The sequence below is a fragment of the Lithobates pipiens genome, unplaced genomic scaffold (assembly GCF_037356315.1).
Source record: "Lithobates pipiens isolate NorthernLeopardFrog02 unplaced genomic scaffold, aLitPip1_a1.2 Scaffold_28, whole genome shotgun sequence".
In the NCBI taxonomy this organism is placed as follows: Eukaryota; Metazoa; Chordata; class Amphibia; order Anura; family Ranidae; genus Lithobates; species Lithobates pipiens.
Window position 1 is genome coordinate 160,408,900 of NW_027507789.1, and position 18,858 is coordinate 160,427,757.

General features: G+C 43.3%; 1 protein-coding gene across 1 annotated transcript in view; it reads right to left on the minus strand.

Moving 5' to 3' along the window:
- The window catches only part of LOC143935722 (delayed-rectifier potassium channel regulatory subunit KCNS1-like), a 43,375-nt gene that overhangs the window by 20,869 nt on the left and 3,648 nt on the right, over positions 1-18,858 (minus strand). The window contains exon 2 of the mRNA XM_077459803.1: positions 2,019-3,014. Within this exon, the coding sequence (XP_077315929.1) occupies positions 2,019-2,984 (966 nt within the window). The 5' untranslated portion in view covers positions 2,985-3,014. The remainder of the gene's footprint in view (positions 1-2,018; positions 3,015-18,858) is intronic.

An 18,858-nucleotide genomic window follows, 5' to 3' on the forward strand; every position in this document is an offset into this window, starting at 1 on the left:
GAATTGATCCCAAGACAGAGGCTTGGGGTACCCCACTCACCACTCCAGACCAGTCTGATAATATGTAATTTATGGCCACCCTTTGGACATGCCCCTGTAACCAGTTTTTTACCCGAGAACAAACCTTGTGGTCCATGCCTGCAGACCTCAGCTTGTAAATCAAGAGTTTATGGGGGACTATATCAAATGCTTTTGCAAAATCCAGGTACACTAAATCCACAGGCCTCCCCCTGTCTAGATGGCAGCTCACTTCCCCGTAGAATGTTAACAGATTGGTCTGGCAAGAACAACCTTTCGTAGACCCATGCTGATAACTACTATGATATTTTTTTTTTTCAGTAAATTTTTGGATAAAGTCCCTTATCATCCCCTCCAATAATTTACCTACTATTGATGTTAGGTCGACTGCCCTATAGTTTCCAGGGATTTGTCTCTGTCCTTTTTTGAATATTGGTACCACATTGGCTTTTCTCCAATCAGCTGGTACAGTTCCTGTCATTATGCTGTCCACAAAGATTAGGAACAATGGTCTGGCTATAACCTGACACTTAAACTGTTTGAAATCTGTTCGTTTCGAGAACATTTTTCTATCCTACTCCTAAACTTCACGTTACTGCGGTCTAAAACGGACGTCGGTTTGGCCCCACTAATCATTAGAAAGTCAAATTGATGTCCTTAAAACTAAACATTTTAAAAGGAAAGTCTACTAGAGTATGGCCAGCTTTAGATGGCAAGTGTGTTATTTGTCAGACCACCAAATGAAAATAAAAGAAGATTATCCTAAAAACTAAAGCAGCCACCACATCTAAGGATTGGTAAATTGCAATATATTACATATTTGTTTTTGGGTTTAGATACAATTTAGTAGACATGTGCGATTAGTTTCGTACGTAGCGAAAATTCCTACGAATTTCCGAAAATTCCTACGAATTTCCGAAAATTCCTACGAAGCCGAAATACAAATTTTTATGCATACGAATTGTGGACGAATTACAAAATTTAGTTTTATGAATTTCAGATCGAAATTCATAACAAAAATTCGTAATTAATGAAAAGCTAAAAGTTAAAAACCCAGGAAGTCTGCACAGGGATGGTGGGAATCCTATGGGAATTTCTATGCTTACGAATTTCATACAAAATTTCGTTAACGAATTTCGGAATTTCGGATCCAAATTAACAGAAACATGACTGGTGTTTTGTTCACCAATCAGAGGAAGTCTTTTTACAAAAAGTTAACGAAACTAAAAGTTAAAAACCCAGGAAGTCAGCACAGCACAGGGATAGTGGGAGTTCCTCATAATGATAAATTCATCATAACGAACTTGTTATTTTGACGTAAAGTTAACGTAACTAAAGTTTAAAAACCAGGAAGTCCGCACAGCACAGGGATGGTGGGAACCTCTCATAATGGGCACAGCGGGTGTACACTCAGACCCGGGAACTCAGCACAGGGATGGTGGGAACCCCACATAATGGATACACAGCAGGTGTACAGACATGGGAACTCAGCACAGGGATGGTGGGAACCCTATGAGAATTTCTATGCTTATGAATTTCATACAAAATATGAAATTTCGTTAATGAATTTCGGATACAAATTAGCAGAAACATGACTGGTGTTTTGTTCACCAATCAGAGGAAGTCAGCACAGCACAGGGATGGTGGGAACCCCTCATAATGATAAATTCATCTTAACGAACTTTCATTATTCAACTAAAAGTTTACGAATCTAACGAAAATTCGTATTTCGTATGAATCTGAATTGAATTTCGTACATGAATTAAGATTTTTTTTTTTTTTTGCACAGAATGAAACGGAACGAAATGAAACAATTTTTTTGACGGCGCCCATGTCTACAATTTAGTGCAAAAATTGTTGATATTGTCCAAGTCAGTTGGTATTCTATCAGAGTTGGTATTCTGTTTTCTAACTTTAATTCTACCATGTTGCCCAATACTTTTAGGTGATGTCTGTGAAAATCCAAGAAAATTATAAACTTCATTTACATAGTATTTTACCTTAAGCGTTGCTCCAAGTGACCGAAGGCCAGTTGAATGTCGTGCCAGTTTGAGGACTCGAAAAATCCTCATAAGTCGAAACACTTGTACAACTTTACCCAAGTTTCCCAACTCATAATCACTGCCAATAGTCAAGTCTACCAAAAGAGTGAAGTAGAAGGGTAGAACAGACACAATGTCTATCAGGTTTAATGGATGCTTAAAGAACTTCTTCAGGCTGGGAGCAAGAAGTAGCCTAGAAGACACTTCAAACGTGAACCAGGAGATACAGAAATACTCCAGATTGTGGAGGACAGGGTCATCGATGGGAACATCATCCTTGTCTACTTGTTGATATTCTGGCATGCTGTTAATACACATTGTTGATATTGATAGAATAACTACACAGATAGAAATAAAGCTGAAAATTTTGCTTGGTATTGAATAGCCGGGATTTTCCATAGTCAGCCAGAGCCTTTTCCGCAAATTGCCACACTGCAGTGTGTTGAAGTGCATGAGGTCATGATTAAAGTCAGAAATTTCATCCACAGATGTATCCACACTGCTTACTTCACTCTCTTCATCCCAGTTCCGTCTTCTACTTTCTAACTTACGCTCGTGGTATCGATAACTACAGCAAGAGTCTAAAAAAAACTCACTTATTCCCCAGTATTCAATTTCTTGTGAGAATGAAAAAGCGCATAAGTCATCCATCATGTGCAGCTTTCCCGTCTCATAAAAATAAAGAACATATGGGAACAAGCCAGGGTTTCGGTCAAAGTAGAATTCCTTAGACACCAAGTCGTAGTCATCACAGATCTGTAGGATAGATTCTTCAGAATCGCAGAAAAGCAGTCGCCCCAGCCTGGTGTCTGGAAACTGAGACAGCATGATGGAGCTAATCCGCTTCTTCAGTCCTCCAACATTTATGTTAATGGCATGATCTTTAAAGTTGCCAATCCAAAATGCTTTGCTTTTATGGACCATGGTCACCACCAGCTATTTTACCATGTGCTCCTGAAAAACAAAACATAGAAAGGAATGAAGAAAAATGTTATATGACTAGTAAGCTCAAGTGCTATAGATCTGGGTTTTCATTTAGTGGCGTCCATGGCATTTCTGACCTTGGGGAAAGTTCATTTTTTTTAACACACCCCTCATATATCACAATTCACTTCAATAATAATCATGAAATTAAAGGTCATGCTGCACACTGGGGGTGGGAGTAGAATTAGCCAGTGGGGGTGGACAACAGCAGCTGTAAGTATGGTTGCAACTTTATGGAGAGATACTGAACCTAGCATATCATTTTGTCTATAGTGTAGGAGCTCAAAGACTCACTTGTTTCATTACCAACATGTGAAAATAGGAGGGAGCACTGAACACATGGAGGCATGACCAATAAAATGGGTGTTGAATAACAGTGTATGGATTGTAGTGTGAGAGTAAAATAAGCCTTGGCATTGGTATCCTGGGCAGTAGTCATAACCCTCAGCATTGGCTTCATTGGCATGAATAATAATCTCCAGCACTGGTGTGGGTGGCTGTAATAACCCCCTCTTCCTTGGTGGTCAGTGGCATGCTGTAAAAAATAAACTCCTTCCAGCGTTGCTGGTCATTGGCTAGCTGGAATAATAATAACCCCTTTGGTTTAAGTGTTATTTACTTACCTGAACAACTGATCCCACACTAAGCTCTCTCTCCCAGTTGGGCCAGAGCCCAACTGGGAGAAAGAGCTTAGTGTGGGAGTTTTACTGTCAAGCAGGGATTATTTAGCACAGAGAAGGTTCCAGCACCTGGCACATTATTGTCACTCTGTATGTTCCTGGAAGCTACTCTAAGGCCCCATTTACATCTGAGCCTTTTGGAGCTCGAAGCTCAAGTAGAAAAAAGTGTCTGAGGCCAAAGGCCTAATGCCGCGTACACACGACCGGACTTTTCAACATCAAAAGTCAGATGGAATGATTCCGGCAGACCATTCGATCGTGTGTGGGCTGCAGCGGACTTTTGATTTGCAAAAGTCTGACAGACTTTAGAAATGGAACATGTTTCAAATTTTTCCACCAGAACTCCGCCGGACCCAGTTCCTACCGAGAAATCCGCTCGTGTATTTGCTAGTCCGACGGACAAAAAACGACGCGAGGGCAGCTATTGGCTACTGGCTATGAACTTCCTTATTCTAGTCCGGTCGTACGTCATCACGTTCGAATCCGTCGGACTTTGGTGTGATTGTGTGTGGCCAAGTCCGTTCATTCGGAAAGTCCGTCAGAATTCTGTCAGAACTCCGTCAGAACTCCGTTGAAAGTCTGTCGGACCTAGTCCCTCGAAAAGTCCGGTTGTGTGTACGCGGCATTAAGCTCCATTTTGGAGCTACTTTTTAGCTCAATTTGGGCAGATTGGTGCTTCTTTGAAGCAGCTGAAAGCAAAAACACATAGCAACAGATGATATAACAGATGATAGTCTTCTCTATTGGCCAATACTAGGGATGCACTGATACCTTTTTTTTCTCTTCAAGTACCAGTACTTTTGGTTAAGTACTCGCCATTACCGAGTACTGATACTTTGCAGTGCGATTTGCGTCCACAAATTTGCGGCACAAATCGGACTACAAAGAATTGCATGCGGATTAAACAGGAACGCAGGATTCATGTCAGAATTGCATGCAATTTCCCCCCACCACTCCTGTGTGTGTGAATCCAGTTAAGAAAGAGAAGCTCCATGTAGTGCAACAATAGGCAGTTTATTAAAATGTTATAACAACTCACAAAGTAAATATCTAGTCAAATCCATATCTGCAGTGTCCCTGTCACGCCGATGATAGTAAACAATGGCTGCTGGAGGTGCTCACAGGACTGGAGGAGAAGTTCCGGGACTCCTGTGGGTATAAGGTGGAAGTGATGTCAGCTTAGGGGCGGACATCTCCTCCAGCCCTGTGATCACCTCCAGCGGCTGTGGTTTGCTATCATTGGCGGGACGGGGACACTATTAAAATGTTATAGCTACTCACAAAGTAAATATCTAGTCAAATCCATATCTGCAGTGTCCCTGTCCTGCCAATGATATCACTTCCACCTTATACCCACAGGAGTCCTGGAACTTCTTCTCCAGTCCTGTGAGCACCTCCAGCAGCCATTGTTTACTATCATCGGCGTGACAGGGACACTGCAGATATGGATTTGACTAGATATTTACTTTGTGAGTTGTTATAACATTTTAATAAACTGCCTATTGTTTCACTACATGGAGCTTCTCTTTCTTAACTGGGTTCACACACACAGGAGTGGTGGGGGGAAATTGCATGCAATTCTGACATGAATGACTGGAGTACCTCCAGTGGCCTTTTTTGCTATCATCGTTAGGACAGGGACACCGCAGATATGGATTTGATTAGATATTTACTTTGTGAGTTGCTATAACATTTTAATAGTGTCCCTGTCCCACCAGTGATAGCAAACCAGCGCTGCTGGGGGTGCTCACAGGGCTGGAGGAGATGTCCGCCCCTAAGCTGACATCACTTCTGCCTTATACCAACATGAGTTCCAGAACTTCTCCTCCAGCTCTGTGAGTACCTCCACCAGCCATTGTTTGCTATCATTGGTGGGATGGGAACACTGCAGATATGGATTTGATTAAATATTTACTTTGTGAGTTGGCTAGCCTGAGCCAAGGAAACTAAAGGGGGATTCTGAGGTGGTTGGGTGCCATCTCCAGTTCGGGAGAGACCCAGAGTACTTCAAGCATTCCAGGGGAGGACTCTTTAGAAGAACACCACGGGTTGGTTTTCTTAACAAGAGCCTGGAAGGGCTGAAGTAACCGAGAGAATCCGGTCTTGTGGATATCGCCAAGCAGGCTGAAAGATCCAGGTATCCTACAAGTGTTTCAAGTTTAGTTTCCCTACATGTTCTACAACAACCTCTGTGGCAGAGACATTATTTTGTATGTTCTACAACAACGTCTGTGGCAGAGACTTGTTCCTGAGTAAGCACCTTGTTGGCTGCTAGGCCTTGTGAGAGAGGGACTGTCCAACCTGGGTGACCATCCAGCTGCGAATGGCTATTCTCTGGATGCAGTCAAAGTAAGCAAGTTCTTCAATGTTTTTTTGACATTGACACTAATGCCGCGTACACACGACCGGACTTTTCGAGGGACTAGGTCCGACGGACTTTCGGCGGAGTTCTGACGGAGTTCTGATGGACTTTCCGAATGAACGGACTTGGCCACGCACAATCACACCAAAGTCCGATGGATTCGAACGCGATGACATACGACCGGACTAGAATAAGGAAGTTCATAGCCAGTAGCCAATAGCTGCCCTCGCGTCGGTTTTTGTCCGTCGGACTAGCATACACACGAGCGGATTTCTCGGTAGGAACTGGGTCCGGCGGAGTTCCAACGGAAAAATTTGAAACATGTTCCATTTATAAAGTCTGTTGGATTTTTGCAAATCAAAAGTTCGCTGCAGCCCACACACGATCGAATGGTCCGCCGGAATCGTTCCGTCGGACCTTTGATGTCGAAAAGTCTGGTCGTGTGTACGCGGCATAAGAGTACCTGAACTTCCTTCCCAAACCTCTGATCCCAAGTTGAAAGACTGTTCAATTGACTGAGTTTTGCAAATAAAATCATTTCAAGTGGATCTTTTTTTTTTCTTTCTAATTTACTATTTTTTTATTTATTTTCCCCTTTAAAATACATCATACAAATTATCAAGCATTACAAAAATATACCCATACTAGAATAGAAAATTACCAATAACCCCATCCCACCCACCCTCCCATCCTGATCTGTTGTCCTCATCCTCTATTTTCTTCAATCTGTTTCTATTATAGCCTGTGCGTATTTATCAGACGGTTTATACCTATACCACCTTGCCCAGATTTCTCTTTTTTTTTGTCCTGCCCTGTTCCGCGCAGCTCAAATACTCCATACTACCAATGTGGTCTACTCGCTGTAGCCACTCTTTGATACTCAGCTACTCAATACAGAGCCATTTTTTTAGGATAAGAGCTTATGCTGCGTTGAGCAGGAATGGCACCAAAGTTTTTTTATATTGTTTCACTGATTTAGTAGTTTCATGAAACAAGCAGTTCCAGTTTTTACCCATATCTTGTTCCCATTTTCCTATACATGGTAGAATTCCCTGTCCTTCTAGTTCCGATAGGATCTCGTACATCTTAGCCCTTGTACACACGGTCGGAGAATCCGTCGGAATGTGTCCTATCGGACCGTGTTGTCGGATAATCCGACTGTGTGTGGTATGCATCGGACTGATTCCGTCTGAATATCCGTCGGACCCAATTTTCCAACTTGTTGGAAATATTTTCCGACCAACTGGTTCGATCAGACATACTCCGATCATGTGTAGAGAATTTTGAACGGACCAAGTGCCACGCATGCTCAGATCAAATTCCTACATCAAAGCTATTGGCTACTAGCCTGAACGTAGTCCCATCGTAACGAAATTACATCATCACATTCTGAATGATCGGATTTTTCAACAACTTAGTCCGACCGTGCGTATGCAACAGTTTCGGACAAGATCCGACGGACAAAATCCGACGGATTTGGTTGGCAGAATGTCCGACCGTGTGTATAGGGGCTTAGATATACCATGTCTTACTGATTTTTTTACATTGCAGAGCTTTTCTATTGGTAATAAATCCTTCTCGTCTCTAATTGGTTGGGGATTAGTGCTTACAAATTATTTTAATTGAAGAAAACCCCATTCATCTAAATGTGACCACCCATCTGTCCTGTTTAATTCCTGTTTTGACCTCATTTTACCTAAGGTTATAATGTCCTTTAATTGTGCATTACCCATTTCTTTTCCCATTCGTGTCCCATTTCCCGGTGTAAAAAAAGTTGTACCCGACAGTGAAATCAATGGTGAGTCATGTTTCCAATTTTCTTTACGATAGAGTGTATCCCAAACTTTAAATACTGTTTTAGTTATCTCGTGAGCATTTTTACTTGGTGTTTTATGTTTTGGTGGAATCCAAATCTTTTTTTGGAATTGTGGGCCATATAGTGTTTCCTCCATTTTTACCCATCTTTTTTTGTGTTTATATTTGCCCATTCCAGTAATCTTGCTAATAGGATTGCCTTATAATACCTACCCATATCAAGAAGTGACAACCCTCGTTTTATTTTTTTCCTAGGTAGCACATTGTTACTTATTCTAGGCTTTTTATTTTGCCATATATACTTAGAAAATATTGCTTTTATTGTTTTAAAAAAACTGATGGATTCCTATCGGGAGCATCTGAAGCTTATAAGATATTTTTGGTAAAATTATCATTTTTAACATGTTAATTCTACCTATCCAGGAAATTGACCTCCTTCCCAGATTTTTGATGTCATGTTTAGTTTCGTTAAGCAAGGGGATGAAATTAGCTTGATATAGTTGATCTACTTTAGGTGTTATTTCATCTTTTTTCCAGCTAAAGGGGAATTCTTGTTTTAATAATTCTTTTCTTTTTTAGTAATTCCTACATTTAGAATTAATATTTTTATCGGATTTATCTTAAAATTCGACAGCTCACCATACTCCTTTATTTATTTTATTAAATTGGGTAAGGACAGCCTAGGTTTGGTCATATATAGGAGTACGTCGTCTGCGTATGCCGCCAATTTGTGTTCTTCCTCTCTAATTTTAACCCCTCCTATATCTACATTGCTTTGAATTTTTGTTAATAATGGTTCTAATGCCAAAATATACAATAGTGGTGAGAGCGGGCATCCTTGTCTTGTCCTGTTATACATCTCAAAAGCAGACGACATACTCCCATTGACCATCACCCTAGCTGTGGGGTGCTTATAGAGGTTACCGACCCATCTCCTGAATCTTGGTCCTATTCTTATACTCCTCAGGGATTCCATCATGAATCCCCAATCGACTCAATCAAATTCCTTTTCGGCATCGATCGATATTAAACCATTGGGGGGCCATGTTCATCCCTTCTATCCATTAGTAACACCGTTCTAATACTGTTATCTTTACCTTCCCTTCCTGAGACAAACCCCCGTTTGGTCAACGTTTATCAAATCTGGGAGGAGATTTTTCAATCGTGATGCCAGGATTTTTGCATATAATTTCGTATCCGCATTTAAAAGTGCTATGGGGCGGTAATTGGAGCAACAGGTGGTATTTTTCCCTGCTTTTGGAATGAGTGTAATATTTGCCATTTTCTTATTTCCTCGTTTTCCCCTAATTTGTTTAAGTAACTGCATAATTCTGGGACTAGCTGTTCCTTATATTTTTTATAGTACTTAATTGAAAACCATCTGGGCCTGGACTTTTCCCCTCTGATGTTTCCTTTAACGCATTATATATTTCATCAAAAGTAATTGGTTCATCTAGTCTAACTGCACTTTCCGCTGTTATTCTTGGTAATTTAACTTCCGCTAGGTATTTCTGGATTTTCGCTTTCCTATTAGCTTCTCCTTCTCGTGTCTCTTTATTACTGATTGCACATATTGCACTATAATATTGGCCTATATCTCTGTTGTTTTATACATCATTTCACCTTTCTTGTTTTTTACCTTTTCTATATAATTTACTGTTTTCCTTTTTTTTTATAATTTTGCTAAATATTTCCCGGGCTTATTCCCCCACATATATCTATATTTCGCCACGTTTTTAAACATCTTTCTTTCCATTCAAGTGGATCTGTTGTCAGTCTGAAGTTACTGGGCTATTTACCATGGGACATCCCCTAGACGTGCCACAAGGAGAGCAGAAGGTGGCGGTAAGCCCAAAAATAACCAGCAGCTCCTTCGGGGGTTAGTGCTACATAAAGATTTGCTATCTTATAAGGAACTAGAATTAATAGTTGTGCCTAAGCAATACCCTAAAAAAAAATAGCTTTTGTCTTGTCCAGTTTTGTCTTCCTGTTTATATGTGAGATTTTCTAAATCACTGAAATTGGTAGTGAGATTCGGTGATAAAAACTACTGTACTGCTCACTGTTGGAGAGAAAGCTGCAGTGCAAGGATCTCACGAATTCTGTTTCATTTTTCTGCGGATCTGTGATTTTTACACTTCTCATGTTGCTTCTGGAATATTTCCTCCACCAGTTATAAGATCACCAGTCATCATGGGGGAAACTCTGACATAATGGTCACTCCTGTACAGGGGGACACAGTACAGAATATGGCATGGTAAGTCAGCACAGAGATGTAGTGGTTAGCACTTCTGTCTGACAGTACTGGCGTCATCAGTTCATATTTCAACCCATGACACTACCTGCCTGGAGTTTGCATGTTCTCCATGAGATTGGAAAGGTTTCCCTTGGGTTGTCTGATTCCACCCCACACTCCAAATACATGCTGGTAGGCAAACTGACCCTAGTATGTGTATGTATGAATGTAAGTTAGGGACCTCAGATTGTATGCTCTATGAGGGCAGGGACTGATGTGAATGTACAATATACACTGTATGTAAAGTGCTTTGCAAATTGTTGGCGCTATAATAATACCAAAAATAAATACAGTAAGTCAGTATTGGGGACAAAAACAGAGCCTACAGGTAACAATGAAGACTAGACCTTTGTCCATCGCTTGCCTTTTTTTGGGCAGCTTGCAGAGTTCACAGTTATTTTTTTAATTTAGAGGAGGATGACGTACCAGACTCCCTTTCCATTTCTGTGAGAAACTCAAAGATGCAATTCAGAATACATTTAGGGGGTACCAGAATGAGCCCTTTATGATATATAATAAAAATATATTGTATTTATTATGACCAAAGCTTGTGTTGTATACTAGTCACCATACATTATACCAGCCTTTCTCAACCAGAGTTCCTCCAGAGGTTGCCAGGGGTTCCTTGAGCTTTAATTGATTTGCCTCCCATTTTATGGTGCAAACATAGTTCCAAACCAAGGCCACTTGGCAAAGTCAGCAGCAGGGCAACAATTATCTTATTAGCTGACTAATGCCGTGTACACACGTTCGTAATTCTCGTCGGAAAAAACTCTGATGGTTTTCCCGATGGAATTCCGCTCAAACTGTGTTGCCTACACACGGTCACACCAAATTCCGACCGTCAAGAACGCAGTGACGTACAACGCGTACGACGGGACTAGAAAAAGGAAGTTCAATACCTAGTAGCCAATAGCTTCCATCTCGTAGCTGAATCTGAGCATGCGTGAGTTTTTGCGCGTCGGAATTGCATACACACACAATTAGAATTTCCGATAGAAAGTTTTTCCTTCGGGAAAATTGAGAACATGCTATCAAATTTTTGCTGGCGGGAATTCGGCCAGCTAAATTCCGATGGAGCATACACATGGTCGCATTTTCCGATGAGAGCTCTCATCGGTCTTTTGCTGGCCGAAATTACGATTGTGTGTATGCGGCATTAGGGTGCCATTCTAATCACCACTGTAAGGGTTGCATTCCTTCTATTGACCACCAATGTAGGGGTATTTTTACCATTGACAGCCAATGGATTGGTTTTACTAAAATTGGTTTGTGAGTAACAAGGTTGAGAAAGGCTGCAATATACCTTATGCTGTATACTCGACACTAGAGGAAAAACAAAGGGTTGTGCTTGCAATTATTAGACATTGCTTTGTATACTTTGCTTTGTAGAATGGATCACACTGCTCAACAATAGTCATACATTTTTTGAAATCATACTACATAATTGCCACACAGGTACATAATTTCCCAATTTACTAATACTCTCTCTAAAAGTCCTAAAAATCCAAAACCTAAATCCTAAACTCAGCCCAAAAGAAGTTCTAAACTATATTGCTGACCTTTTCTATCCTGACCTGGCATTTAATTCTGACTTTACCTTTCCAGCTGAGCAAGTGTAGCCCATATATTTATTAATGATATTCTACAAGTTTAGCGATTTTTCTGACTTCATTTTAACTTTCCTGGTTTACATGCTTGTCTTGGGTCATTGACTTCAAAAGCATTATTGCATGTCACTGACATAGCTTTGTTTATCGACAAAGATACTGATCAACATGTCAGCAATGAAATGGTGATCACGTGGCTTTATTTACAAATTAAGTCATGTCACTTTGTTTATAAACAAACCCATGTCACTGACAACTGCCACTCCGCCATTTTGTTTTTCCACACCAAGTTCACCTATAAAGAAAACCATTTCCTAAAACAAAATATAAAATACATAAATTAATATAGTTCTGTGTTCATTAAAACATCATTATAGATGTAGCACCCTGTAGCTTAGGAAGGGAGCTCCTAACAAATTTACTTGCCAAGAGTAGTTATCCTGGTTGATTGCTAGAGATCCATTGATTTCTCCCTAAGTTTGGCCTTTTTGCACTTTTCTCTTCTACCACTAGGTGGCTGGGTACTTGGTGGTATTAGATATGAGAAGGGCAACCCAAGGTCAGGTTATGGGTATATGGGGTGTCTCAGCCAATGGGCAGGGGTTTTCTTGAATCCTTTGGCCTGCTGGGAGCACCTATATATTTAGGGGGAGTCAGGTGATCTATGTCCTGTGCCACCTGGACAGCTGTCTGGGTGGACATGTGTCATACACCCCAGGCTGTTAGGCTGGAGATTGGGCCTATCCCAGGGGCATCTGGCTGCCAGGCTGTGTGTCTATCAAGAAGTGAGAGGGCAGCGCAGAGTTGGGACTGCGGCTTGCAGTCCAACCAAAGTGACAATTGTGTCGTTCTGGAGAACCTGTTGTGGTCAGACCAACCACCTTTACCAGGGACCACAGTGAGTAACTGAAGCAAGTTCCCGGAGCAGTATTCTCAACGAACGGGTACAGTGGAGAATTGGGAAACTTCAGGCGGTGATCAAGTCAAGGGCCGCCTTCTGTGTCAAGCCAGGGACCGAGTTGGTCAGCAGGGGTGAAGCTTGAGAAGTATCTAAAGTGCCAAGCTGGGACCAAGCAGGGAAGCGGGGTTGACGTTTGAGGGAGATAAAACCGCAAAGATGAAGGAGCTCAAGGGATTCAGTCAGTGAATCAGAGGGTCTAGTGAGAGACCGGGAGCTCAGTGTTGAGGAACTACAAGAAGCAATTGTAGTGAAGCTGAATGTTTTTGTTAGGAACTGTTAGGCCGCGTACACACGCGGGGACTGTTCGCTCAACTTTGTCCGTCAAACAGTTTCAGCGGACAGTCCGCTCAAAATTAGCATGGACGGACTTGGCCACACACGACGAACGAACAGTCCGCTGAAACCGTGCGCGATGACGTGAACGGCACGTACGACGGGACTAGAAAACGACGTCCTATACACTGCAATGCAAACTTCGGCGTGTAAATCCTTTCTGAGCATGCGCGGAACTTAGTTTGACGAACAAGCCTACACACGAGGGGACTGTTCGCTGAAACAAAGTTTCAGCGGACAGTTTTTCGGAATTTCCGAAAAACTTTGTTCAGCAGACTGTCCGCTGAAACTGTCCGCTGAAAGCCCACACACGAGCGGACTGTCCGCCGAAACACTGTTCAGCGGACAAAGTTGAGCGAACAGTCCCCGCGTGTGTACGCGGCCTTAAAGACTGTTGCCATGGGAGACAGCATTCCTGCATATGCAGAAGTGGCACCTTGCTGGGGCCTTTCCCTGCACAGCTGTCCACCTATTGAAGTCTTGGAGTCTGCCAACTGAATCTACAACTACTTAAGGTTGTCCTGGTCCTAACTCTTGTGGTAGTATGGTACCCCACCGGCGGAAGGATGCAGGGTTCTCAACCAGGCAGGTTGAGGGGCTCCAGGGGAGTTGTTTGTTTGAGAGGAAACTGGCTTTTCAGTTTCCTCATTGTTTTCAAAAATCCAGTTTGGGACCTGGAGCCCGGAGATTCCATAGTGTTATGGGTGGGACGGAATCTCCAATCCTGGGACCGGGTTTTGGGAACAGCCAGAAGTCTGCCTGGTTGATTGCACAGGTGGGTCCTGGGCTTATAACAGAGCCAAGACCAGGGTTCTGGGCTCCACCCTCCCGAGGAGTCCAGGCAAGCAAGGGAGAAGCATGCATGTCTGCATGGTATAGCCAGAGGGCCCAAAGCTGTGGGCTGAGTAGCAAAGAAGATAAAAAGAGGTACAGTAGTTGTACGACATCTCCGTTATAAGAGGGCTGAAGTGTAAAGCCTGAACGGCAGTACTTCTGAAGAGAGCCAGGTGGCTTGGTATTCTTCTGTTTATTCATTTGTTACTGGTGTGAAGCTGAACCCTCCTGTTATGGGACTTGTTTTCTTTGACTTTTAATAAAAGTGGGCCAACCAGCCCTTAAATGGAATAACTGGCATGGACTCTGCTCACTGGTGTGCTCTACACAGAGGCTAAATAACCCCCAAATATCACAAGTGGTGGAGAATGCGGGCATAACTGAAGATCCTCGCATATACCAGTGAGCTATTGCCAGAAACTGCTTGTGCTCTGCAGTGTGTGCAGCAGGTGGTGTACCTGGAAGGGAGAGGCCCCTTAAAAAGACAGTACTCCTGTTGTTACTCTGTGTAGTGGAGTGTCTGCAAATATGGAGAATCCACCAGCATTTGAATCTGCAGTGGATTGGTGCAAGCGGCACCTGGCAGGAATTAACCAAGCTACAGAGGAAAGCAAGCCAACCCTCAGTGCAAGGGGAGAGCGGCTGGATGTCCATAACTGGAAGAGGGGTGTTGTTGCCCCAGGCAACACTGCTGCAGTTAAAACCGTAGCTATTGTGAAAGATGTGAATGTGTCACAGCATGAGACAGGATCCAGCAGAGAGAAGCCCATGCTATATGCAAGGAGAGAGGCTGATCAAAGGCTGAGGATGAGAGTGGTTGCCCATAGCAACGCAGAGGAAGCCAGTCGGGCTGTCTCTGTACCATGGGCTATGTCTAATAAGGATCGTGGAAAGTGGCTTAAGGAGGAGCCCATATATCATGTTTTAAATATTGTTTATTTCGTTTTCCACATTTACAAAAAGAACAGTACAAAATATTCCTTATACATACTTTTAAAAATCACTTTGACTAACATTCATGTTATTTCAGTGTTTTCAACATTCACATAAAAACAAACAGTCAAAAAAAAAAAAGTACACATTGGGTGCCCAACCGGATCGATCTTAAATATCCCAAAAGGGGAGAAGAAGAAGAGGAGAGAGAGAGGGAGGGAAAAGAAAAAAAAAAAAAAAAAAAAAAAAAAAAGGTTTTAAGCCCGCCCCCTCCCCCTCTCTTCATGTGTTTAGAATTATCCTTTTGTGATTTTATCTTACCCATATTTATTACCCCTCCCACGTGACGCTTTTTCTTACTTCCAATTTGTGATTTGTGTAAGGTGGGGATTCCTCTCCTTCCATCCCCACTCCCTTCTACAAAAAAAAAAAAGCCCATATATCATGTCGGAGAGAGCCAGCAAATTTCTGCTGGGAGAGTGCAGTCTCCCATGGCGACCAGAGTGAAATGTGTGCCTGAAAGGAGGAGCTGCAGTAGAGGTTTGGTTCAGCGACCCCCCGAAGAGGCCTGTGCATTTCGGCCAGCTGGGAATCACCAGGAGAGAATCGCTTTGGAAAAAAATCGTCCAGCACCATGCCTGGAATGTGGCCAGCTGGGGCATGGTGTGTTTTCTTGCCCCAAGTTATGGAATACGGCTGGAGATAATATTGCTGAGAAAAAAGTTTTGTCTGCAGGCCCAGATTCCTATGAAAATATGTTTGCAGTCACCCCTAGCAACAAGGAATTTCCTGTTGTGCCTGCAGGGGGTGCTAAACAGTGGGAGATGCCTGCTGTAGTTTCATCCCATGGCCACCAGAAGGAGTTGGCCAGTAAAAGTGCAGCAGAGGACTGGTGCATAAGACAACGTACTCAAATGAAGATAGTGACCCCAACTACTGCGGTGGGTAAGACTGTCTTTAATGAAATGATGGCTGGAACTGCTGATTTCATGTATAAAAGGACTGGTTATGAGACTGTCCATGTTGATGTGAGAGTGACCCCAGTTAGTGGGGCCACTGAATGTGCACTTGAGACTGACTTTTCCCTATACAGTGGGAATGCAAGGGTTAAAGTCCAAATAGAACCTGTTTTGGTGACTAAAAGTGTTGTGTCTAATGACTATCAGGCTCAAGTTGGCCGTGGGCTAGGACAGCCTGCAGAAGCTAAAAATGCTATAAGTGTTACTGTTAATGAAAAGTTTGCTGCTGTTGGGAAAACTCTTGCTCTGAAAGAACCTGGGGTTATCAAAAATGGGCCGTTGCCTGTAGCAACTGGTGGTAAGACAGCACAGTTGTCCACAGGAATCTCCAGGGAACTTAATGTATTGGAGTCAGAGGTTGCCCTGGACAACTGCGATGTCACTCTGGTGGGACAGAGTGGAACTGTACCGTGTAATGGTAATGTGTTAGTGCAAACTGCTAGTACTAAAAATGTGCAGGTAAATGGTGGATTAACACGACCTGTGCAAAATGCAAAGGTGTGTGAGGTTTATGAAACGCAAGCCGAGCAAGGTGGTGAATATGGTGTATTGCAACCTGTGCTACCACAGTTGGACATGATTTACAATGACTGGTGTAATGAGTCTGCAACTAAGCCAGTCTGTTCTTATGTGTCTCCTTGGGCAGATGGATCGGTTCTGAGGAGTACCGCAGAAGGGAGCTCACATACAATAGATTGGGATAGTTGGGGTAAAAATCTTATCTCCCTGATAGATAAGGCTTTTATGCACAAAAATAAGGTGGACACGGTTTCTGCTGTGCCAGCAGGAGGGGCTGCAGAACAGCTTGTACCTGAGGGCGTGGTGGCTGCTGCAGGGGTTAACCCTTGTGAGCAGGATGAACCAAATAAGGGCACAGCAGAGACATTGGTCATGACCCACAAAACTGAGGTTTACATGGAGTGTCAACGTGACGTCACTGGTAATGTTCTGGAGCAGTTCACTGATGCTGAGCCTGAGAAGTTGGGTATAAGTCCAGCACCTGGCAGCGCTCTGGTGGAGCACCAGGCAGTGTTTACCTCCAGCTGGGAGGAGGTTCCGTTAACCGTTGCAACTTTTCAAGTCTCAGCAAGTGAGTCTCTCTGCATCCCCAGTGTCATGAAAGTCCCCAGGAAGGACTTAGGTCTGGAGTCAAGGGCCTGGTTTATAACCAAAGCATTAAAAGAGATGGTTGAACTTTGGAATGTACAGCCAATCTATGCTAGTGTGTCTCCTCCACAGTCTGATGGTCTGGTACTGTGGAGTACCACTAGGTGGAGCACTGTATGGCAGGCTGTACAGAGCAAAGCAAAACAGGACAGGAATGGTTTATTCCTAAATTTGCGATTTTTGTTAAAAATTGCCGCTACGTATGCTGCTGGATTACGTCCAGAAGAAATATTGGAGACAGACTTTGGAGAAGTTGAAAATAAGCCTAAATTGCCTGTGGTTACACCTCCTAACAGCCAGATGGGAAGCATTTCTGCTGCTATGGTCCAGTGTGGTGCTGGTCAGTTGGAGAAGGGCGCGTATACTGCGCCAGTAGAAAAACCCCATGAGGTGGAAGGGCCATGTGTGGACCTGAAAGCAGCAGAGATCCTGACCAGGGCTCAAACAAAGGTAGTTAAAGAGACTGGGGTCCCCAGTCCAATAGTTGGTTTAGGTGACAAACCTAATAAGGTCCGCGGGACAGGGGAATGGACAAGGAGCGTGATAAAAATTGTATGTGGATCAGACGAGAGCTTGCCTGTTCCGGTGGATAAAAATACAGATGGCATCAGAATAGGTCAAGTGGTAGGACAGCTGCCTGCAGAGTGGGTGAACCCAGGGGAGGTGACGTCCTGTGAGGTTCCTGTGGGTGATGAAGGTCCTCTGGTATGTGTGCCCTCTGCGGTCTCTGCCCTAGCAAATGTTGGGAAAAAGGCATTGGTGACATGTGCAACATTGAGAGGTCTAATGTTGGTTTGAATATGTCTGTCAATGATGAACCAAGTAATGTGTTAACGGTACATGATATTGTGGTGTCCAAAATTACAGGTAAACCTGGTAAACAATTAGTGACTGCTGAGTCAGGTACCAGAAATAAGAGGCGGGTTTCCGTTATAAACACTATAGAAATAGGCCCCCTACAGCCTCAGAACAGTACTGCTGAGAGAGTTTTGGGGAAACCTGGGAACCTGAGGCGTGGAGGCAGAAGGGTTGGTAGAAAGACCAACGGGAACCCATTAAGATTTCAGGAAAGGAAGTGCTTATGGAAATGCACTCGGAAGAAAAGTTGGGAAGGTCGCATCAAAGCTCATAGCAGAGTGACAGTGAGGCTTAGAGGGAGACACCAAAGGAGGCATTGGGTAGAGTTCCGCGTTAGGAGAAGCGAGGTTGGACAGGATTGGACTTCTGTAAATGGTATCTGGCACAGAGGTGCCAAAAGTAACTTGGGTGTTCCGCCCTCTGGGTCGAAACAAGGGGGGGGGATATGTGGTAGTATGGTACCCCACCAGCGGAAGGATGCAGGGTTCTCAACCAGGCAGGTTGAGGGGCTCCAGGGGAGTTGTTTGTTTGAGAGGAAACTGGCTTTTCAGTTTCCTCATTGTTTTCAAAAATCCAGTTTGGGACCTGGAGCCCGGAGATTCCATAGTGTTATGGGTGGGGCGGAATCTCCAATCCTGGGACCGGGTTTTGGGAACAGCCAGAAGTCTGCCTGGTTGATTGCACAGGTGGGTCCTGGGCTTATAACAGAGCCAAGACCAGGGTTCTGGGCTCCACCCTCCCAAGGAGTCCAGGCAAGCAAGGGAGAAGCATGCGTGTCTGCATGGTATAGCCAGAGGGCCCAAAGCTGTGGGCTGAGCAGCAAAGAAGATAAAAAGAGGTACAGTAGTTGTACGACATCTCCATTATAGGGATAAAAGGGGTGAAGTGTAAAGTTTATTCGTTTGTTACTGGTGTAAAGCTGAACCCTCCTGTTAAGGGACTTGTT